The sequence below is a fragment of the Penaeus monodon genome, chromosome 17 (genome assembly GCF_015228065.2).
Source record: "Penaeus monodon isolate SGIC_2016 chromosome 17, NSTDA_Pmon_1, whole genome shotgun sequence".
Taxonomy (NCBI): Eukaryota; Metazoa; Arthropoda; class Malacostraca; order Decapoda; family Penaeidae; genus Penaeus; species Penaeus monodon.
The window spans coordinates 5,881,566-5,896,786 of record NC_051402.1 but is presented as its reverse complement, the minus strand read 5'-3'; the positions used below and the strand labels follow the sequence as shown (position 1 = coordinate 5,896,786).

The following is a 15,221-nucleotide window of genomic DNA, read 5'->3' as shown; positions in this document are numbered from 1 at the left end:
ACTATTAAAAATTTTTAATTTATTATTTTATATTATATTATTTATTATTTTATTTTATTATTATTATTTATTATTTTATTATTATTATTTTATTATTATTATTTATTATTTTTATTATCTTTTATTTTTTTTTATTATTTTATTTTTATATTTTATTTTTTATTATTTTTATTTTTATTATTATTATTATTTTTATTATTATTATCATTGTCACATTGCCATTATTTTTTTATTAATACATTTTTTACCTTTCATTATTTTGTTACATGATTAATTATTATTATCATTTTTATTATCATTTATCTCCTAAACATCATTATTATTTTATCTTTATAATGAAAATACTAGTGACGGAAAATATAAATTTCTCTATCCTTAATGACAAAAAAATTCTTGATGAAAAAAAAATATTGTTAGGAGAAAAAAATATCATTAATGATACAAAATAATCATACCATTAACATAGTCAGTAGTAACAAACATTAACATCAAATATAAAAGCTAATGATAAATTACACACGGAACGGATGCGAGACTTAGCTGACGTCTACATAACAGTACATAAACGACCACATTCCACCGTGCAGACGACACCGATGTTTTGATGGAAACCTAAGCAAGGATTTTTGTGATATATATAATAAAAAAAAACATTACGCCATTCTTATACAACGATTTACACAACAAGTAACTCCCCTATTTTTTTTAGCAGGATAGACGTTTTTGTGTTTATTGTCTTGCCCTGGATGAGTATTTAGTTATTTTTTTGTAGTTGGTGAGAGCCCTTTAGTAGCGGTAGTGGGTGACGTTACAGCATTGTATTTTAATTTCTTCTTGGATTTTTAATTTAAAATTTTGTTTATTCGGTTTTATTACAGATGGTCTAATCCACTGTCGAAATATTTGTTGGCAAGGCATTCTTCATGTATTTTTGGGTAATGAAGGCTTACCCGTGGATTAAAACGGAAATTTTTAAACTTGTTAAGTAGAAAGGGCTGGTGAAAGTTTTTTTTTATTATTTTAGTTACTTTAATAATTGTTGATAAAAATCGAAGGAAAAGCAGAAAAGTTGGTTGTGTCCTGAAATCTAGGAAACTAAGACTGTCTAGTTGATGTATCTAGAGAAATTTAATAGTCCCTTGATTTGGAAAATTTTCAATTGCTCTACTGTAAGTACTTTCAGTTTGAGAATGGGGAAGTTTGTATGTATAAAGGTTTAGCATGAAATGTGTAAAATAAAAGGAAAAGCATGAAGAGAAGCAAAAAAATACATAAAATTTATTACAATGTGTCATTTTGTAATGCTAATTGCTTTATAAAGTTGAAATTGCCTTAGCTTTAAAAAGCTTCCCCTGGTTAACACAAGGGCAACCAGGTTTTTTACACACAATTAAGATGGTATTAAAAAACCCACTAAAAAACATAAGTAATTCTTTACAGTACAGTCCCCAGCTCCATGTCACAAAATTTATTCAACAATCATTTAATCTTTACAATATGGATGCACTAAGCTAGGGCAAATTTATTATGTTATTCTTGTAAAGGACAAAAAGTTGGAGTTGTCGGTACAGTGGCAACTTAGATTGTTAAATAAATCTTGTCTTGCAAGATAGAGCCGAAACTTGGGAGCACAGCAATCTTTTTCCATTGTTTGTGGCATTACTATTTGTGTCTGGAGATTCTTGTACTGACAACTGCAACTTTTAGTCCTCTAAAAGAATATGATTTTAAATTTCCCCCTACAATGCATCCATATATAAATTAACCAAAACAGAAAGTTAGGGCCCTACTTGAACACGAAGACAACCCCCCAAAAAATTACTCTGTAAAAGATACAAAAAATTTTTTTTGACTTTAAAAAACAAAAAATACAAAAAAAGGGCACATACATTACCCCCTAAATTTGAAAAACAGCAAGATCCTTCATTCACACAAAATGTTACTCATATATGCACTCATTTTTCCCTTTACCTTCATGACTGGAACAGGCAACCTAACACCTTATAGAAAAAGAACACTTAAAACCTTCACAGAAAAAAATTAAAACAAACATAACAAAACAAGGGGCCTTCAAAAAAACAACTTTCCATTAACCCAAATCCTTTCCCCCCGCAAACCAAAAAAATATTTTTAATATAATTTTAAAATTTTAATAATATAAATATATAAATTTTATATATTATATATATAAAATAAATATTATAATATATTATATATATATAAAAATAATAATAATAAACATAATACCTACAAAAATAATACATACATAATACTAATAATTTAAAACTTTTCATAATAAAATAAATAAATAAAAAAAAAATTTTAACTACATACACACACAAAAAACAAACACACCCACAAAACCCACACACACAACACACACACACCCTCCAACCACACACACACACACACACACACACACACACACACACACCCCACACACAACACACCACACCCCCATCACAAAACCCCACATATACATATATACTATATACATATATATAAACATATACAATATAAAATATACATATATTATATTTTAATAATATAATATATATATAATTTTTATATATATATTTATAATATATAATTATATATTTATATATATATAAATAAAAATATTATAATTGTATAATTTATATGTTTTTCACGTATATATGTATATTTTATATACAATAAAATATATAATATATAATATATATATATATATAATATTTACTATTTAAAAATAATAATATATTTTTATTATATTATTACCCTATATACTGTATATATACATATAGATTTTTATACTATTATACATTTGTGTATATATGCACATTATATAATATATATATATATTATATATTATATTTTTATATATATATATATTTTTAAATTTAAAATATATATATATATATAATATATATATTAAAATAAATAATTACATATATATATACAATATATACTAATATAATATATAATAATTACATATATAATAAATAATATTATAATTTTTAATATAATATATTATATATATATATAAAATATTATGTATTAAATATATATATAATATATTATTAAATTATATAATTATATATATAAAATACACATATACAAATGTGTGTGTGTTGTTGTGTGTGTGGTGCTGCGTGCGTGCTGCGGGTGGGGTCCCTGCCATGTGTGCTGTTGCACTGTGAAATGCACACCATTTTGGGCTTACCAATGTTACCAATTTCCTATTAAAATTGAAATTGAGACAAACCCTTGAACTTCCTGTCAGCCATTGTCTGTTAAGATAATATGTGGTTTTAACCAGGCCTTTTGTATTGGATTTTGAAAGTGAGTTTTTTCACACATGGGTTTATTTTTGTGTTTAATTACACAGTAGATAATTAATCAAAATCAGAAAGGGAGAATACTTAGGGACACTCCCAAACAGGGAATTTTAGATTTGAAATTTTAATTTTTTTCTTTATAACTAAAATTTCTACAGGGACTCATAGAAATAATTGCATATTAGTTGTATCTCCTTTACCTTTCCATGTTCTTAAATTTTTTTGTCTTTGTCATGTAAAGGGAAAGAAGTAATCAGCATAGAGGGGACTCTTACTCCTTGAATGCCTAAACCCCTGTATTCTGACATTCATCTTTTATATAAAACTAGTGATAAGGTGAAAAGATGAAGGTTAATATTTACAGTATTGATGTGATAAGCTTGAGTAAATTTGATAGTCTTGTAAGGCCAAAAGTTGCATTTCGCAGTACAAGAAATTTTCAGCAGAAATTAGCTATAATGCCACAAATAAAGGTAAAATATTACGGAAAGTGCCACTCTCAGCTGAAGTCCACTCGGTACTTCTGAGTTTCAGCTCTACCTTGCCACGCATAATGAGATAAAAACATTGTTTACTGGGGGGTGTTGTTTGGCAGGCTCTGTCCATCAATGCTCCTTTGGACAGTTGCTCAATCACGGGTAACTTTTGATTATAGAAAAAATCTGTGTGTGTGTGTGTGTGTGTGTGTGTGTGTGTGTGTGTTGTGTGTTGTGTGTGTGTGTGTGTGTGTGTGTGGTGTGTGTGGTGTGTGTGTGTGTGTTGTGGTGTGTTTGGGGTTTTTTTGATGCTTATTTCCCAAATGGTATATGATACTGATCATGGGCTGAATTAAGCATTCACTGTGGGAAAGTGTTTTTAAGATACCTAGTTGAATACAGTAAATAAAGGTTCTTTTTTAAAAACTAATAATTATTTCTAGTTTGCCTCATTTTATATTGAGTTTTAGTATTTAAGCAAGAATTACATGAGACTGAGATATTGATGATAAAGGGAGGAGAATCAAATGTTTTACAGATTCAAAAAAATATTGGGAGACTATGTGTAATACCTGTTTAGTTAAAAATATCATGATTGGACCATGATCAAATTTATATGTGACTGTTAGCCTTTACTAGAGTGGCAGCAGATGTGGTGAGGAATTGCCATTGGTTCCCGGGCCCAAATGGAGGACTTTCAGGTGTCATCTATATATTTTTCTTTGTTTCTTCGTATTATTTGAGTTATGTTTTAAATTTAATACAGGGTCATAATTTAATTGACTTATATATCCATGATATGTTTATATCTGATAATGTTTGATTTACATAATTACAGAACTGTATGCATTCTGGCAATTCTAGATTAAAAGATGCCAGGGAAGGTTAAAGTCCGAGTGGTGGCAGGCCGAAACCTGCCTGTTATGGACCGCTCATCAGACACAACAGATGCTTATGTGGAAGTAAAGCTGGGAGCTGTCACCTACAAGACGGAAGTCTACAGAAAAAGCCTGAATCCACAGTGGAATTCAGAGTGGTTTCGGTTTGAGGTAATATTTTGTCTTAATGTGCTTCATTGTTTGGTTTACTAGTATTAGTAATATCTTGGAAGCAAGTATTATGATTAATTGAGAGCACAGGTATAAAAAGTGTTATGGGAACTGAGTATAATGAGTATCCCCCATTGAGATGTAGAGTACTGGTACTTAGTGTCAGAAATATTTTATTGATTCTGAGACCCTTTTCTGACACAGGTGGATGACCAAGAACTCCAGGATGAGCCCCTTCAGGTTCGCCTGATGGACCATGACACTTACTCAGCCAACGATGCTATCGGCAAAGTGTATGTGGATCTGAACCCTCTGCTCCTGCCACCTCCAAGCCCCCCACACTCTCAGCGACACCAGCAGGATCCTTCCCAACCAGGTGTGTTATTAGTCTAGAGTGTACATTAGTCATTCATGTTTTTAGTTATTTTTTAAGGAGGTCATATAAACATAGCTTTTAATCATAACTGAATGTTTTATTCTCCTCGGGAAACTGCGTTATGTCGGGTTGGGTCCCAGTCTACGCCCAAAAATGCAGGGGTTTCGGGCGAAGTCAACTTTGTCGAAAAAGTTACCTGTTCTCAGATTTAAACAAATTTCTCATCATCATGTGGCGTCCATTTTTTTTTTTAGAAAGTCATTTTTAAGTACGTATGAGAGGGGGTATCCTTCTCTGTACATTAAAACTTGTTTAAAATTAAAAAAAAACAAAGATTAGAATTGTAATTGTTATCTAATTGTTTATAGTTATCTCTCACACTGATGCAACAATGCTGGCAGAACCGGGTACCTAACTGATATACAGAGCTTAATGAAAAAATGAAATGGCATTCTGTTTTTAAAAAAGTAAAAATGTTAAAATTAAAATTTTATATTAATTATTTTATATTATTATATATTATATATATATATTATATATATATATTATATATTTCACAAGTAGTATTATGTTTAAAATATATCTGTATATAAATTTTTATATATAATTATATATATATATTAAAAATTTTTTATTATATAAAATATATAATATTTAATAATATATATAATTTATTATATATATATATATAAAATTATATTTTAAATTTTAAAAATGTTGCATTTTTTGTATATATGTTTATAGGGAAATATAGTGTGTTTTAAAGTATTTATCTGTATATTATATATATAAAATATATATATATATATATATATAATATTATATATATATTATAATTTTATATATATATATTATAAAAAAATTATATAAAAATATTATATGAATAATATATTTTAAAAATTAAAATTTTTTATATATTATAATAATATAATACACACACATATAAAAAAAGTATTTAAATTATAAAAATTCACATACATTATATAATTTGTTTATTTTATTATTATAATACATATATATTATATATGCCCACATAATACATATAATATGAAAATTATATATATATAAATTATAATATTAAATAGGGGGGGGGGGGGGGGGGGTATGTGTATGTTAGTATATGTTTTAAAAAAATTTTTAATTAATTAATTTTAATAATATATATATATAATATATAATATATATATAATATAAAATTATATATATATTATAATATAATATTATTAATATGAAAGTATATTATTGTATGTATACACAAACACACACACCATACATTCACTTTCACACACATTCACATTCACAAATAACCTCATATCAATTCCATTCACACCACACCCACGCACAGCAAACCACACGCACCCAACCACAACAAAGCACACCACTCACCACACCACACCACAACACACCACCACAACACACACAAACACACACACACCCCACACACCCCCAACACGCGGCACACCACACACCACCCCCAACACCCCAACACACACACACACACTCGCCGCACCATACCCCACACACACCACACACCAACCACCCAACCCACCCACACACAAAACACACACAACACAACAGACACAACACACACAACAAAACACACACCCACACCACACACAGCACACACACACACACCACCACACACACATTATTTATCTATTTATCTATCTATTTTCTATCAGTCTATGTATATAACACATACATAATATATGTGTGAGTATATTTTTTAAGGTTTGTGTGTTGTGGTGTGTGTGTGTTGTGTGTGTGTGTGTGTGTGTGTGTGTTGTGTGTGGTTGTGTGTGTGTGTTGTGTGTGTAGGGTGTGTGTGTGTTGTGTTGTGTGTGTGTTTGTGTGTGTGGGGTGTGTGTGTGGTGTGTTGTGTTTGTGTGGGTGTGTGTTTGTGTTTTTATGTATGTGTGTGTTAATGAATGTATGTATGTATATATAAGCGGGTATGAATGTACTTATTTATATAGGAAAAAGTTGATCTTTTTATTTTAGATCCAGAAATTCCTGCTGGTTATAGATGCCAGAATATTGTTGGCTTTGTAGAAGAACTTGTTGTAAACGACGATCCAGAGTACCAGTGGATTGACAAAATCCGAACGCCCAGAGCAAGCAACGAAGCACGACAGACGCTATTTTTCAAGCTTTCCGGAGAGCTACAGAGACGCATTGGGCTCAAAGTGTTGGAACTTGGTGGGAATGCTGTGATTGGGTAAGGGCTGCATGCATAACTCCAGCTATATTATATGAGTCAGAATGCAGAAATAGTTGATGTAGATTTTGTCAGTTGTTTGTGAGTAATATCTCAAAAAGGAAAATTTCCTCCCCTCTTCTCTCTCCTTTTTTTCTTCTTTTTTCTTTTTCCCTTTTTTTTACTTGTTCTCTCTTTCTCTCTTTCTCTTTCCTTCTCTTTTTCTTTTCCTCTCTTTCTTTATCTCTCTTTCTTTTTCTTTCCCTCTTTGTCTCGCCCTCCTTTCCTTCTTACTCTCTTCCTCTTTCCCTCTCTCTCCCTCTCTGTCTTGCTCCATCTCAGTCTATCTTGCTCCTTCTCTCTCAGTCTCTTGTTTGCTCTCTTTTTTTCTCTTTTTTTCTCTTATTTTTTCTCTTTTTTTCTCTTTTTTTTTTCTCTCTCTCTTATTGATTTTCTCTGACTCTTTCAGACTCTTGCTGTCTTCCTTTTTTGCTCTTTGATTAATATCATCCCTCTTGTATTAACATGTGAAATTCTTAATTTAGTTACAGACAGTGCTTTGATCTTGAAGGAGAAACTGGTATTGTTGTACGTGGTCTTGGGTCTGCAGTGACTCTTGTTCGTCTGCACTATGACTCTGGCACTGCTGGTGGAACAACTCATTCTCCATCACCACTACGGGAGATCACTGCTCAGAGAGAGTGAGTCAGAAGGAGATTTGGTTTCTATATCATTGACATGTTTAGGTACTAGGGGAAAGGCAATATCACTCATGCAGCTGCTGTTTTTGTTGGTACCAGGCAGTACCATCCTTTCAGTGTAGTGTAATGTGCTATTTAATGAAGAATTGGGGAGGAGGGATGTATGTATGAAAAGGGGTGAGAAGTTAGAACAGTGGGATTTATTTTCAACAATCATTTTTGTATCATGAAGTCTGTAGGCTATCAAAAAGGATATCCTGTGATAAAGGTAATTGGTATCACAGCTTTTTCTCTTTAGCTCTTTGAATTGTTATGTGTATATGTAATTACAAGATAGAGGTATCTTGTGTATTAGATAAATATAACATATTGCCAAAACTATCATAATGACAAATTTTTGGGTGCCATCACTTTAAAAAAAAAATTGTTTTGTTTTTGATAAGCTCAGCTTATTTGTGAGGCACACATTACAGAAAAGGGGTATAAAATCAAAGAATCACCATTTTAAAATTCAATGGATAGACATTTAATTCATTTTTTGCCTCATAATATCGTTGGGGAAAGGGACTTCTTTACTTTTTGTGTGTTTTTAACAGCAAAAAAATAAAATCTTACTAACCATTTTCAAAAATTTAAAGCAGGTTTTTTGATTTGATGTAGATATAAAGAAAAGTTACATTTTGTGAAAAAATAATGTATAAATTTAACATTTTCTGTGGCTATTTCTGGCAAGTTTGTAATTGTGCTCTTTTATGTTCATATTTAACAAACAGAAGTCATAAAATCACATATTCATGTCACTTTGTATATTTTATGTATATACTTTATACAGTGATAAATATTTTGATTCTTTTTAGCCATTTATGTTAAAATGTAATTGGGAAATTTACACACATAAATGATTTTAAAAAAATTTAAAAAATTTAAAATTTTTAAAAAAAAATTTAAAAATAAATTATTTAAAAAAAATTAAAAAAATATATATATATATATATATAATATAATTTTTATTATTTAAATTATAATATTATTATATATTTTTTGTTTAAAATTTTTTAAAATTTTTTTTATATATTAAATTAAAATATAAAATAAATTTTTTATATATATTTATTTATTTTTTTTTATTTATTAATTTTTAATTAATATTAATTTTTAATAATATATATATTTTTTGGGTTTTTTAATTAAAAATATTAGGTTTAAATTTATATATAATTTATATATTTAAAAATATATATATATTATATATTTTATTAAAAATATATATAAAATATATATATGTATTTTTAAAAATAAAAAAAATAAATAATTATTAAATAAAATTTAAAAAAAATTTAAAATTTAAAATTTGTTTTATTAAAAATTAAAATTTAAATTACTTTTAAAAATTTTTTAAAAATTTTTTTAAAAATTTTAAAAAATTTTTTAAATATTATATATTTTATTATATTTATATTTTATATTTTATAGAAATTTTAGATAAAATATATATATTTTTTTTTTTATAAAAATTTTAATTTTTTGTTTTTTTTTTATTTTTTTTTTTTTTAAAATTTTTTTTTTTGTTTAAATAATTAAAAATAATATTAATAAAAATTTAATAAATTTTAAATTTAAAATATTTTTATTATATATATATATAATTTTAATTTAAAAAAAATAATATAATTAATATTTTTTATTATAATAATAATAATAAAAAATAATTTTAAAAAATAATAATAATAAAAAAAAATTAGATAAAAATTTAAATTAATTTTTTTTAATTTAAAATAAATACATAATAAAAATTTTTTTTTAATAAATTTTTATAAAAATAAATAAAAAATAATAATGTATTTATAAAAAACCCCCCCAAAACAAAAACTAATTTTTTAAAAATAGATAATTTGAAATATGATTATATTAAAATAATTAAAATTATTTTTTTAATAAATCTTTTTTTTGGATTTTTTAAATTTTATAAAAAAGGTTTTTTAAATTTTTATTAATTTTTTTATAATTTTATAGTAAATAAATTTTTTTTAAAAAATTTTAAATTTTAAAATTTTTAAATTTTTAAAAATATATATATATATATAGATATATATAATATTATATTTATATAAAAAATTGTTTGTTTTTTTTTTTTTTTTTGTTGTGGGGTTTTTTGGGATAAAAAATGAAAAAAAGAAATTTAAAAAAGGTTTAAATAATTTTTATTTTAAATTATATATTTTCATATATAAAATATATATTATATTTATATTTAATATTTATATTTATAAAATTATTTTTTAAAAATTATATTATTTTTGATTATTTTTAAAATTATTATTATTATTATTATATTATTATTTTTTTATATATATATATATAATATATATATATATATATATATATTAATATTTAATATATAAAATTTATATATATATTATATATATATATTTAAAATTTATTTATTTAATTTATTGATGATGTAGTAGTATGAGTATGTATGTATGTTTTTATGTATGTAAATGAAATTATTATATATATATATATTATTATATATATATTTATTATATATAATATTAAAATATATATATAATTATTATAAAAAAACAATCATATACATACATATATATACATATGTTTAACACGGCAGGCTATGGAGAGGAAATTTTTGCCTTGTAGTTAATATTTTCACATGGAAGATGTAGAAGTAGGGCTAATCATTTTATTGCTAATTATTAGTATTTTTGAAAATGATGATTGACTTATAGACTGGTTCTGAAGCAGTGCAATGGCATTGTGGTGACCTAAGTTAGAAATATTGTTATTGGATTAATAGAAAAAGTAAGTTGTATAATTACTTCATAATACCATTTTCAATGTATAGCATAGAATGATTTCATCGGTAAATAAGAAAACATTGTTTTATGTAAGTATGTTGTTTCCAGACATTTTTTGATTTTTTTTTTTTTTTTTCTTTTTTTCTTTTTTTTTTCTTGAATTTGTTTAAAGACCTGTTTTGTAAAGTGGCTTTTTATGGAATAACTGAAGGGAGAAATTGGTTTTCTGATATCATTAGACAAAAAAGAGCCGGGTTGATTTGTAGCTTACTGCTTGCTCTGTTCTCTGGCTGGTCAAGCTTTGCTTAAGTGTATTTACTGTGTGCTTAGAGCTTTATATAAATGTTCTGCTAAATTTCTTGTTCAGATTATCTATGTTTTTTCCAAAGGTTTTGCATTAAGATATTTTCTTTTTTCTTTTTTTTTAAGATTTATTTCACTTAAAGGAAGAAAGATTTATAAAAAAAATTCTTCTCCTCTTCTTCATTACTTGGAAGCAGTGATAGAACATAACAAAATTTTGTGAATGAAAGTTTGAAGATTGCCATCCATGATCACTAACTTAAGCAAGCTGTGAAAGAGGAGAAAGGAGGAAGTACTGGTAGTCTTGTGTTTTTAGGTAGTGAAAGGGCCACTATTTCTCTCCTGTTGGAATGCCGTTGTCTGTACCTCTTGTGTTGCATGCTGAAGTCGTCAGTTTTCCTCTTGTGGAATAATGTCTGCTTCTGTGCTTATTCATGGTGGAGTTTTCATGTGTTCTTTTTGATTTCTGTAGATGGGAAGGAAGTCATTATTGAAGAACTAAAATTACATGTTGCTAGCGTTACATCTAGGGAATATTGAGATAGGCTCTCAGGATAGTGAAAATGTAAACGGGTGTCTTTGTGAGGTTTTGTCCATTCAGAGATATTTCATTTATTATTAATGCACTCATGAAAGGATATCCCAATATTTTACTGAACTGTTCACTATGCTTTATGCACTGTGAGCTTCTCAAGTGAAAAATTAGAAGTGAAAGAAACATGCATTCATTCACCTGGCATTTGAGTCCAGTTTGCCAAGATGTGATGGTTTGTCATCTGTCATGAGCAGGTTAAGGGAGAAGTATTAGATAGATGGATGAATGGATTGATAGATGGAGATACTGTACATAAATAGATTTTGATGGATAGATGTCATGATGAAGGAATAAATGGATAGAAGATGGTAGGATGGATAGATGGTCAGATGAACAGACTTTATGGACAGACAAACTACTGAACATGTAGGTAGGTATTTACAGGAACACAGAATTAAGTAGGCAAAAAGACTTATGTAGTTAGGTAAATAAATTGAAAGATAGATATATCTCTTGACAGACAGATAATTCTAATATGACAGAGGAAAGAGATCCTCAGTTGAATAGATAACTAAAGGTATAGATAAATAAATCAGAAAAGTGGCAAGTTGTGAAAATACTTGAGGAGTATAGATAGGAATGGGAGATAGAGAAGATGAGATTTATTAAAAAAAAAGAGATATCTCAAGGACAGGAAATGTAGGTGCTGTTTTGTGTGGTTATTCCTTATTTTACTAGTAACTATCATTAAGGCCTATTGATTCGTATAGATAAAGCAGGGATGCTGTAGAATTTCCACTGTATATATAAGTTTTCTACTGTTTGTTTCCTTCCCAGAATTTTGTCTTGTGGAAAGTAACTTCTGAAAGATTTACTCTCCCACCTGTAGTGATTAGTTAAAGAAATAAACTATCCTAAATTATATAGCAGTATGCATGAAGTAGTAAACTAAACTTGTAAGAGGATGCTATAAAATGAAGTTATTCTTGTTCTATGACTAAAGATCTAAAACTGTCTCTCCTGCTGAACCTGTGTCTACTCTCATATGAGTGAATCAAGTGTAAAGAAACAAAAACTGCAGTGTATGTTGGTCATTTTCCATAATGTTTTTCAGCCAATATGCTTACGAATTTTCTGTTGGTATCAGTGATAAGAATCAAAAAGGAACTGGCAGTTTAATAAGATTATGACTCACTGCAAAGACTGTTTTTGATGTAAAGTCTCATTGGTCTTGACTTTTGGGCAGATTATTGTCCAGATTTTTGGAAGACATACATTCATATGTCAGTGCTGTTAAATTGTTAAGGCAGTTCATGTCAAAAGTTGAATTTTTGAGTGCAGACTTTGACTTCATATAATTTAATAGTGATTTTACTGGTGCTAGGTATTATGATGAGTTGTGGAAATTTCACATACTGCAGTTAATTTCAGTGTTAATAGAGATAAAGGGGATTTCAGAGAAGGAAAGTTACTGTACAGGATAATTGTGAGTACATGTCTTGAGTTTGCATAAGAACATCAGTATTTTTATGAAATATGATCTGAATGAGATATATTCATCTTTTTTATTTAAAATTGAAAAATATATGGGAAGAGAGACAATGATTCAAGATATTTGCACATATAGATCATTTATGTAGGCTATCATTTTCTGTCTATTTTAATTTTACCATTTATGTAAGAATTTTTTTAAACTCATTTTTTTCTCTTTTTGTGCCATATTTGTGGTGTTAGTATATTCTGTCTACAAGATAGGTTTGTCCAGAGATTTTTGTGAAATTTATTTAACCAAATGAAGAATTTTTTAGGATTAAATGTATAATTTTTTTTTAACAGTATTGTTAATATAAATTTATTTTTTTCAACTGGTTACACAAAAAGATAGTTAAAGCATATTTATATGTCAAAGTTTATTAATATCGCTTCTCTGTTCTTCTTTCCTATTATCCTTCTCTCCCTCTTATTAACCTGCCAATAATATAACCAATTAATGCACTGTATAACCCTTGTTTGATGGTGGTGTGATTGGGCCCATTATGGTCTCATTACCACTGCTTTGTCTCCATGAGTTGCCTAATTATACCTGCTCTTAACATCTATACTGTGTTGAATGTCTTTGATGGTATGTGAATTAGTTTGGATGATGAGATTGTACTAGAGAATATGTATGTTGTTGTTCCGAACTCTGATAAACCTATGCCTATTTCTGTTGTTCACATTCCTAATAAATTGTCATCATCTTCCCCAAGTCCTTGGACCAGCCCACACTCAGTTTTAGGATGCAGCCCAACATATTCACCTCATAACCCATCCTATCATCCATCACAGTGGCTTGACCTTATGGTTAGCCCAGTGGCAGATCATTCCAAGCATCTGCCAGGCCAGTTAGCTCTGACAAGTGCCAAACGCATGATTCGTGGTCTTCCCTTAGTGAGACGTAAGAGAAGTTCCACAATCACTCAGCACCCCCCAGTTTACTTGCAGCGAAATTCATCCCTACCACATGCAAACTGCTCTAGAAGCTTTGGCTGTCGCAGACCTCACAAGACGAGAGGGCCCTGGCCAATGCATGGTTTTCAACACAGACAGCAACCTATGTCTCCTACCTGGACAGGTGTGCGACCAAATAGTATAGAGTCTCTGAGAGCTGGGCTTCGCAAGGACAGCTCAGAAAGTTATGAGGCTTCGAGGACTTGAAAAGTCACAGAGCTTTGATGTTAGCGGAGTTTATTGTGGAAAATCTTCAAGTAAAAGTTCTCAAAAGTCTGCTCCTAAAGTACATAGCCCTATGGTGAGACTGTTGGGTCGAGGTCAGCCATGGGTGAAGCAACAGAATGTTAGAGATAAGAACGAGGGTTCAATAACTTCTCCAGAGGACTCGAATGAAGACTATGATCTTGATTTCCTGATGTAGAAGTCATAGGCCTTGATGAAGAGGAGGTTAGTCAGTATTCAGATGGGGAAGACTTGGTCCTGAAGTAACCCAAATATAGAGTACTCATATAAGACCTTATCAACAGCCTTTCAGATCCAACACTGAATAAGAGCATTTATGCTAGAGAAATTTTTGCTGAAAATGAAACTTCACCAGGACCATTGCAATTTATTTCATCAGATGAAGATACATGTAGTTCAGAGCTGACATCTAATTTCAGCAGTCCAGAGCACATTGTAGGGTTACCAGAAAGTGAAGTTCCAACACAAGGTTCCCCACAAAAATTTTTCATTAGTGAGGAGAACTAACATCACAAAGTTCTATTGAAAGTCATTTTACAGGTCCTGTGATGTTAGTGACTTACTCGGGGTTTAAACCCGTTCTTTGAGTGACTCAATCAGGTCCGGTAGTGAGATGTGTATGTCCACACACCTGACTCTGAATTTGCGCTTACATCACCTGTTCTGCCTCAGTTGGGCAATGCTATTCCTTACTGTGAAAAATGCAATACATTTT

General features: G+C 28.5%; 1 protein-coding gene across 1 annotated transcript in view; it reads left to right on the top strand.

The window, feature by feature from the left end:
* The window catches only part of LOC119583221 (C2 domain-containing protein 5-like), a 44,854-nt gene extending 30,387 nt beyond the window's left edge, over positions 1-14,467 (top strand). Inside the window, exons 2-6 of the mRNA XM_037931697.1 lie at positions 4,632-4,842; positions 5,047-5,218; positions 7,202-7,436; positions 7,961-8,116; positions 13,906-14,467. Of these exons, the coding sequence (XP_037787625.1) occupies positions 4,666-4,842; positions 5,047-5,218; positions 7,202-7,436; positions 7,961-8,116; positions 13,906-14,467 (1,302 nt within the window). The 5' untranslated portion in view covers positions 4,632-4,665. The remainder of the gene's footprint in view (positions 1-4,631; positions 4,843-5,046; positions 5,219-7,201; positions 7,437-7,960; positions 8,117-13,905) is intronic.
* The last annotated feature ends 754 nt before the right edge of the window (positions 14,468-15,221 follow it).